At 39.3% G+C, this 9,304-nt stretch overlaps 1 protein-coding gene across 1 annotated transcript; it reads left to right on the top strand.

The window, feature by feature from the left end:
• Positions 1-5,110: 5,110 nt before the first annotated feature.
• bcl2l10 (BCL2 like 10) lies at positions 5,111-9,304 on the top strand. Its single transcript, XM_014985135.2, has 3 exons — positions 5,111-5,234; positions 6,743-7,207; positions 8,431-9,304. The coding sequence occupies exons 1-3, from the start codon at positions 5,172-5,174 to the stop codon at positions 8,551-8,553; spliced, it is 651 nt and encodes a 216-aa protein (XP_014840621.1). The 5' UTR covers positions 5,111-5,171; the 3' UTR covers positions 8,554-9,304.

Genomic DNA, 9,304 nt, shown 5'->3' with positions numbered 1-9,304 from the left:
GAAAACTGCCTGTCACAAGTCTGATAATATATCAGATCAGAGACAAAAAATAACAGCAAACATCATCCACAATCTATTCAGAAAGCATTCAGATGATCATGGGTCTCAACACTATCTGTACCAAATGTTCACATAAACAGAATCTATGGCAATAGTGTCTCCAGGTGCTTTCATAATTAATACTCAACTTACCCTCTTGCATAAAGTTCAAGTAATCACAGCAGTCATCTGTCACTGGAACCCGAACCCATTTCTGGACTGTCTGATACAGTCCAGAAATGTATCTCTGATTTCCTTGACCCTGGGGCTCTCCTCCTTTGTTGTGGCAACAACAAAGGCCACAACCCCTTACCCTAACCCTAGCCTAACCCTAACCCTAACCCATAATTCTGGATAACAAAAAAGGGATACTGTCCGAGCCATAGACATAATATAAGAGTAGACCCCGCATTGGCTGCTCCGGCGCAGGAAATACGGCGGCCATCTTGGAGCGGTATACCCTCCTACTTTGCTCAACCAAAACATCAGCAGATGCCTCAGCAGTGAGGGATATTGTTGTTCAGATCGATGAACTATTGATGTGAGGGCTCCACAGACAACATTTCACAAGTAAGATGGACATATTATTGTGTATATTTTGTGATTAGATTATTACTTTACTGTATTTATGTCCACCGGCGAGATACCAGCTAATATTAGCTACAGTGCTTGGTGTAATACGGGTTCAGCCCCGCTATGAAGGCTAACTGAGATTCCGTAAATCAAAAAATTTTTTATTATTCTCTAACATTGACTTAGATCAGAGGTTCCCAAACTGTGGGGCGCGCCCCCTAGGGGGGGCGCCGTGTCATTGCAGGGGGGGCGCGGGAAGCCGTCTGGATGAAAAAACAAAACAAAACATGAACACTGTATGCGCTGGGTTTTTACCTTAGAATGGCCAACTCTCTGTTATTCCTATGTCAATTTGATACAGTAGAGGCTTCCACACTTCCCATATTTGTGTCCTCTGTCACTTTTATCAGCAGTTAAAACTGTTTAATCCGTCGTTAACATGTTGTAACCTGTTTTTCCGAGCCGCCTTTAAACGCAACATGAGCGCTACGACGCTCGCGCTGGGTTTACAGCTGTGAAGGAGACCTGCAGCTGCTGTGCGGAGCTACGTAGGTTTGTGTTAGAATCACGGCAGCAAACCAGCAAAACGCAAAGAACTTTTCACAGTTTTTCCCTCCAAACTAACCGACTGTTGAGTAAAGCTGTTGGATGCAGGTAATGTTAGCTAAAAGATGACTAGCTAATATCAATACAGAACCTTAAGTTTAACAAGTACCTTGTGGGCTACCGATGTTGGTGTCTATTTTCAGCTACGTACATTCATTTTGCCCCCAAAAAAGTCGATGCCCCCCCCGCCCCTCTACACACACACACACACACACGCACCAGACAGCCATTTGTAATCCATGGGGGGGGGGCGCAGAAGAAAAAGTTTGGGAACCACTGACTATCTGACACAAGAGCCTATATTAGAAATGAAACAATGTAACATATATTATAAAACTTATATTATGTGTTATAACATTCACCAGCAAAGTTTACACAGGTGGTAAAGACTATTATTTATATTCTTTCACTCTGTCAAAAGTAAGATACATCCTAAATCTTCTGTTTTTGTTTTGAAGGTTTCCTAAAGACACGATGTGAGGAAGAAGAGGGAGAAATCTATAAAGAGAGACGGATTCACTGCAGCACGGATGAATCTCATCAGATTTTGGACTCAATCTCAGCTGCTGAATCACTCTGAAGCTAGAACTCGTCGGCTGAAAAACATTTACATATATCTACATAAACATGTATCCAATATATATTATTCAGTATTAATCATTATTTATTTGTGTTATTATTAATCATTATTTATTTGTGTTTGTATAGTTATATAAATATGTATTGATATTGCTAAATAATTTATTAAATAAATTATGAACGGCTGTGTGCTTTGTAAAATGCTCATCATACATCGATATCAGAATATTCCATTCCTATTCTATTGTTATAGCCACTAAGCATATTTAAATATGCTGAACTATGTATCAGTACAATTAAAAAATACAATTGTTTATAAATGTAGCTTTGATAGATGTTTGAATAAGGTTTCCAGTAACAAAACAGCGATTTATGATCGATTAAATGCGCTGATACGTCATTGTGCCTGCTAAACACATAACGCTCAGTAGAGTGGTGGACCGCTCTAAGATGGCCGCCCTAAATCTCGTCAGCAACAATAGGCGAGAGCGGTCCATGAGGCGTCTATTCTTATATTATGTCTATGGTCCGAGCTTTGTCACCTTACAGATATTTTAAACCAATCCTTTATCACTTCCACTATTACTTTGAAAACGTTAACTCTGTCAGCTATATGAACTTCATCCAAGCTAGAGTGTTGAGCTAGCTAGCTAACCAGAATCCGCTTCCCTGTCGGCTAGCCATAATGTAACTTTTTACACTCTTGCTTTGCTACTGGTATAATCTACGAAGCCCTCAAGGGGACATGGGAATTTAACAACGCAAATATGACAGAAGTTACACTGGCAGTGCTATTTTAAAGCTGTGTGATGTTAAAACAACACTCAGACTCTTTATTTAACTCTACACCTGAGATTTTAACACTGGCGTTTTTCCTGTGTAATGAGGTCAGTGCACGACAATTTCCACCCAATGTAAAGCTAGTGACAGTACAGTCTCCAACTTGAATTTGAGTTTATAAAGTGAATATTTAAATGAAGATTTATCGAGTGAGGCTGTAGAAGTGAGGAGAAATGTTTTCTTGGATACATATCAAACTGGCACCTAATAGATTTAAAGATACATATTATGAATCAATTTTTTTTTACTGCTAACACAAACAATTCTGGTAGTATTCTATTCAAGATTCTTGAGTGTTTCTATCTGTTGTTTTGAACCTTGAACTCTGACATCATGGGGAATGGGAGATTGGTGGTTCAGTCTCATTGTATGCATTGAGTGAGTGCTCCTCAGGTTTTTACTTGCTGTGTTTAGCGATCTGATCAGCCGCTATCTAAGTATCCCATTTGACTCTTTGTTCCAGCTGATTAGTGGTTATTTTGACACTTCTTCTATCATGACTTCATGTGATCTATTTTCATTGAACATTTGGTTTGTTGCAGCTTCTGGCCCGCATTGTCTCTCTGATGTACGCAGGCCTACACTTTATTACACCACCCCATCATAATTGATGAAGAAAAGTGTCTTCATTGTTTTTAAGGCTGTTTTTGTTGAGTGGAAGAAAACAAATCAGTTTTTTTTTGTTGTTGTTTAAATCCAAGGTGCTCACCCATTGAAAGAAAAGTGCTTTTTACATCATGTGCTGTCAAAGCACATAAAGACGTATTCAATAGTGGTTTGATCAAGAATACACATGTATAATTAAAACATATATTGCATTTTATTAGTGACATTGATCTTTTGTTTTTGCTTTTAGAGTGATTTGCCAAGTTTATGTCCTCAAAACATAATTGATTATTGATCACCTGCTCTACCTCACGCACTGTTTTTTTTCAGTGCTCAAAGGTCAGGTGGTTTATTCCACATGAACAGTGTTATTGGATAGTAGAATATACTCAGGATAATCCATGACTAATATGAATAATGTATGTCAAATACAGCTTCCACTGAAATTCTCTGGACACGTTCATATATATATACCTTGTGCATTGGACAGTCCCTCAGAACAAACAAAACAAAACATTAATAAGCAGCTCTTATTGGCACCATTTTGTTTTGCATATTCGGTTTGCCAAAAATCCCATGAAATTCCCTGAGGAAAACACCGAGGTTAATCGAATGGGGGAAAGTGGAAAAGAGGAAGGAAAAATAAAGTGACCAATGAAGGAGGAAAGGAAATTCCCCAATAGTGAAAGTACTTAAGATTTTTAACTGACCATAGAGCTGGTTACAACCTCTGTTTGTTTCGCTTTATAAAGCTAGTCAATGATCTCCAGGATTTAATTGTGTTGTTAGCTTACAGCGCAGTGACAATGTCTGAATGAATTTGAATTCTGTTATTTTGAATTAAACCTATTATTCTGCCAGTACATGGAATTATTATTATGATTTTTTATTTATCACAGCCAATGTAGTTTTATCATGCTCTCAGACCAGCCCCAAATTTAGGACAGTGCTTAGTATTTAGTTCATGTGGCTGGCTTAATATTGCAGAGAAAGGTTATTTTTGGTCAATGGCTTGAAGAACACTTGTATCTCATTTACAGAAGAAATACAAATTTGAAAATGGCTACCCAAGGATAAAACCCAACTCTATTTTGTTAATATCAGGCTTACATAGCTCCTAGTGTTGTTCTAAAGCAGGGGTGCCCAAAGTCGGTCCTTGATGGCCGGCATCCTCCATGTTTTAGTTCTCTCCCCGGTGGTAGTAACAACCTTTTCAGCATTTCAATGTTCTTCTTAGGCCTCTTAACTAGCTTTCATTTGATCCAGGTGTTAAACCAGGGAGAGAAGTAAAACACACAGATGACTTTGGACACCTCTCCTCTAAAGATAGGAAAAAGGTATACTTAGTGCAATATTTACTTGAAAGTACTATTCAAATTGGATTATTGTAAATATTTGTTCATTTTTATTTTCAAATTGTTGATGCTGTGAAACAACTTTACTCAGTCGTTACTTCATCACACCATTGAACCCCATGCTGTCGTGCCTGAGCTGAAAAATATGGTACTAATGCCATAATAAAAACTAATTTACTTAACCCATAAAATTAATTAGTTTTAGTAAACTGATCTTGTTGTGAGTCAGTTTTAAAAACATGTTGTAATTTAAACGATTTAAGTTCCTTTTAGCAGTTTTAGCGTAAATAATTTCTTAGAAATACCGATTAAAATGTAGATGAAATATGTGCGAATGTTACACTGAGTAAATTTAGTCTATTTACGCATTTGAGTTGTTGTGGGATTTTCAATTTTACTGTTAAAGACCGTTTTTTCTGTCTATAGCAAGTAAATTTCCATGCAAAGCTAAAATCAATAACGTAATGGACGTGTGTATTTTATTTCCAGGGTTGTTTCGGAAAGCATCATTCGTGTCTGGCGGAAATAGTGGGCGGAGTAAATAAATGCACAGCCGGCTTGGGGAAACGGTGAATGCACCGAGGTTCTCCTTCCGCCGTCTGGATGTGCAGAGAGCCGTCACATATCGCTGGGAGGGTAAGCGTTTGTGATAGCGAAAATGGTATATTTTACTGGTATGTTTTCGCGTCGCTTTATAGATAGGAGGAATGCTCATACAGAGGTGTTTTTGCGGTGGTTAGCTGTGGCGTAAAGTGGATGTTTTAGCTGAATTAGTTCCCCGTGTGAGCTGTTCTTTGTGTCCTCCATTGCTGCGGTGACTGACAGGCGGAGGAGAAAAAAAAGCAGCAGCTTCAACAACTTCAAGTTCGCCGGTTAAACCCTCCGAATAACGGGCGCTGAATGTTGTCCTGTACTCCAAAATGAAATGTTATACGTATTTTCAGTTTTTAAAACAGTCGGAGACGCTTTTAGTCAGGCTTGAGAAGACTAACCGGCTTGGTTCACTGGGAGCTAACAAAAGCCGTCTCTCTCCGTCTGACCTCACCGACACGAAGCTAACTGACGCGCTCTGATACAGCTTTCTCTACGGAACTATTTTAAAAAAAAAATAAAACCTCTCAAACGCCATACTTATAATTTTCTTCTTTCATTTTTCTATCTACAGTAGTTGTTTAGTCATGATATAAATAAAATAAATTAGACAAAGGTTGTCTTATCAGGTCAAAAAAATCTGGTTTCACTCTGAGTCATTTTTTTATTTACAAAAGACAGAAGAAAAATCTGGCAAACCCCCCTCTTTTTTCTCTTTTAAAGAGCTTCAGTCATGTGATCTTGGTGACGGTAAGGCTAACTTTATGGCTACTGGACATGTCAGCTGACAGGAAACACGATGGACAACGATAATGGAAATGATTAGTCCAGCAAATATCCTCTGTTACTCTATTATTATTACTATTGATAGAAACTCGAGTGGGGGAGATGTGAAGATGCCAGCAGGGGCTTTAAAAGTCATTTTGGGTTTTCTGTTAGTCACAGTTGCTTACCAATTTAGAAAGCCCAATTGAATCCATTGAAAACTGGGAATAACCCTTTACTCAAAATTTTGCTTGATGGTACATCAACTTTTATTTTTATGTTGACATTGATGCATATATTTAAAAATGTATAAAATGTTAGTTGGGATGCATTTAATGAACAGGTAAAAATCCCATTTTCTAATTTGAAACTTATTTAAAAGTTTTTTGTTTTTTTTTTTGATCAGGTGGGCTTCATTTGAGAGTAGCTGGACAAGAAAGTAGGTAATAAAAGACATGAGGCAAAGGTCATCAGGCCGGGATGTGAACCTGTGACGTCTGCGTTGAGGACTAAGGCTTCCATACTTTGGGTTGTGCTTTAACCCTGCGCTACCACAGGATACACCATTTTCTAATTTGACCAATGAGAGCCAGCTAAGGGAAACTTATCAGATAAGATAAAATGGCCAGATAAGGGAAACTTTATCTGGCCATTTTGATTGGTTCTTCCCAGTTTTGTTGCTCTTATGAAGCAAACGGATATCCTCAGGTTCAGACCTAGATTAGACATTCTGAGTGGTTTTACTTACTTTATTCTCACTCTCCATATTTTGTTTTTGTCCTCTTTAGAAAATGTCCTGTGGGCTGTGGAAAGAGACCGTGGCTGTTGCAGAGGATTACATCCACCTGCGCTGCTCAAGCCCACACCCAGCCCCTCCACCTCCCAGCGAGCCGGCCGCCGCCATGAGGCGCCTGGCCCAGGATGTGGAGGCCCAGCACCAGGCTCGCTTTCACTCCCTGGCCCAGGGCTTCCTGAAGCACTGCGGGACAGACCTCTGCTCCAACCTCAGAAAGGTGATGGATGAGATGGTGGGAGATGGACATTTTAACTGGGGGAGGGTGGTGTCCCTCTTCGCCTTCGCTGGCGTGCTGGCCAGACAGCTGCGGGAACAGACGGGCAAGAACCCGGGGCCGGACTCCGGGAAGCAGCAGGAACTGCAACAAGAGCCCGTAAGCTGCCGGGCGCTGGCGGAGACCATTGCTGATTACCTGGAGAAGCACAAAAAAGACTGGCTGCAGGAAAATAATGGATGGGTAAGTTGTGTGTGTGTGTGTGTGTGTGTGTGTGTGTGTGTGTGTGTGTGTGTGTGTGTGTGTGTGTGTGTGTGTGTGTGTAAGGGGGAATGATTATTTGATGTAAAGATTTTAGATAAGAGAGGGATTTTTTTTTTTGTCTACCTAAAAATAACAGCCAACCACATTTGGAAACCACCTGGCTTGACACGATTTTGTTTTTCCTGCTGGAGTGCAACTCAAGATTTTACTTCTTGATTAAGCTGCTGTTACTAACGCTGCAAAAGAACACAAAATCTTACCAATTATTTCAGGTCTGGTTTCTAGTGCAAATATCTTAGAACACTTGAAATAAGCCCAAGCTAACTTACAAGAGGATATTGTTTTAAGTCAATAATGTCTTACTGAAAAAGTACCAGTTATAAGTGAAATAAACTGCCAGTGGAACTTGTGCTTTTTCATCAATATTAAGGAATTAAACTTACAATTTGGTGGAAAGTCATTTACAAGTTAGTTTTCTTATTTCAACTTTACTAACAATTTCTGCTCTAGAAACTAGACCAAAAATACTGAAGATCTTGTGTTTTTGCTGTGAGGCCAACAATTAGACTGAACTAAAAATATCCTTTAGGATTTTATGCTGCAATAAATATTTTCTTTTAATGAACACAACTGGAATAGAAGATGTTTTGGTTCCTGGAAATAAAGAGCGAATTCTATTCAATTTCACTCAAATATGCCCACACTATGAAGTCCTGAACGCTTTTGGAAACAACATACAATACAAGCTGAATGGCTCCTTTTATGAATGGACTTTGGTAACACATTCACACACACACACACACTTACCCCTCCTCCCTGGAGCAAAGCTGGCAGCTGGCTCCAACAGACGCGTAACCAGCTCAGCCAGATGGACTTTGTGGTAACAGTCAAAGCTGCACTGAATGCCAGTCCGTCTCCAAATTGAAGAGCAACGTTGTATGACCAGACAAACAAGCAGCTGTAGATCAGAGGGGGGAAAACACCTGGAAGTGACAGCAGGTGCATTCATGTCGTCTACAAGCGTGTTGCCTCAGTCTCGCTGTGACTAACACAGTGTGTGTTTTGAAACCCAATTTGGGTTCAGTTTGTTTTTAATGTTCAGGACTGAGCAGCTGCTCTTGCCTTCAAGCCTTTTTATTATGTTTTCTGGCTTGTAAACAGAAGATTTTATACTTTTTTTTTTTTTCTTCTTCTTCTTTCAGGACGGGTTTTGTAGCTACGCCCACAACGCCAGAGAAGTAAGTCAGGACTCCTCCATGAAGACGGCGCTGGTTGCTGTCGCCGGAGTCGGCATCGCAGGGCTCACCTTCCTTCTGGTGCGCTAGCTGGGCCGCCCGGCGTCCATTAGAAGTTCTCAGCTTGTCCGAAAAATAAGGAAATATTAGAATTGTAACGTCAATGCTGCAACACAAAGTGAACCTGTAGTGAATTCAGGGTTGTGATCTCGTCATTGAACCGTCCGCACAAACTTGTGACTCTCTACAAGCATCGATACTGACACTCTCCTCTTGCTTGTTCCTGAAGATTGTAAACCAATTAGAATGCCTTTTTAAAATGTTGAGTGACTGAAGTCAGTTTGCATATCTTTGGTTAATAACTGAAGCACAAACATCATTTTCTTTTCCATCTGTGCAGCTAAAGTACTTTTTTCAATTTTTCACAGACCTGGGTTTAGATTTCAAAATTATCTGCCTTTTTTGTAAGACCTGACTTTAGTTGTGTTTGTGACAAATACATTATAGTTTATAATGTGTAAATTAATATATTTATATAAAAAATAAAACCTAAAGCAGTGGCCCTCTGCAGATTGATCCACACATGATTCTGTTTTTGCTTTTCATTTAATTTTTTTTCTTGTTTTTGTGAACTGGTCTTACAAGGTCAGCAGAGCTGCAAAATGAAAATGACCTCACAGTGGTGCTGACTTAGGGAAATATTTCATATTCATCAACCAAACCAGCGATCAATTGGGCACATTTTTAATCGCATCTTGCATTCCCCCTCCAAAAAAATGTTAACATATTTTCTAATATTTATTTGACTTCTTTTTTTAATAAAATAAATTGTGAAATTTGA

Source organism: Poecilia mexicana, unplaced genomic scaffold (assembly GCF_051168715.1).
Source record: "Poecilia mexicana isolate PSO_F unplaced genomic scaffold, ASM5116871v1 scaffold_3, whole genome shotgun sequence".
NCBI classification, from domain to species: Eukaryota; Metazoa; Chordata; class Actinopteri; order Cyprinodontiformes; family Poeciliidae; genus Poecilia; species Poecilia mexicana.
This window is presented reverse-complemented; position numbering and strand designations above follow the sequence as displayed.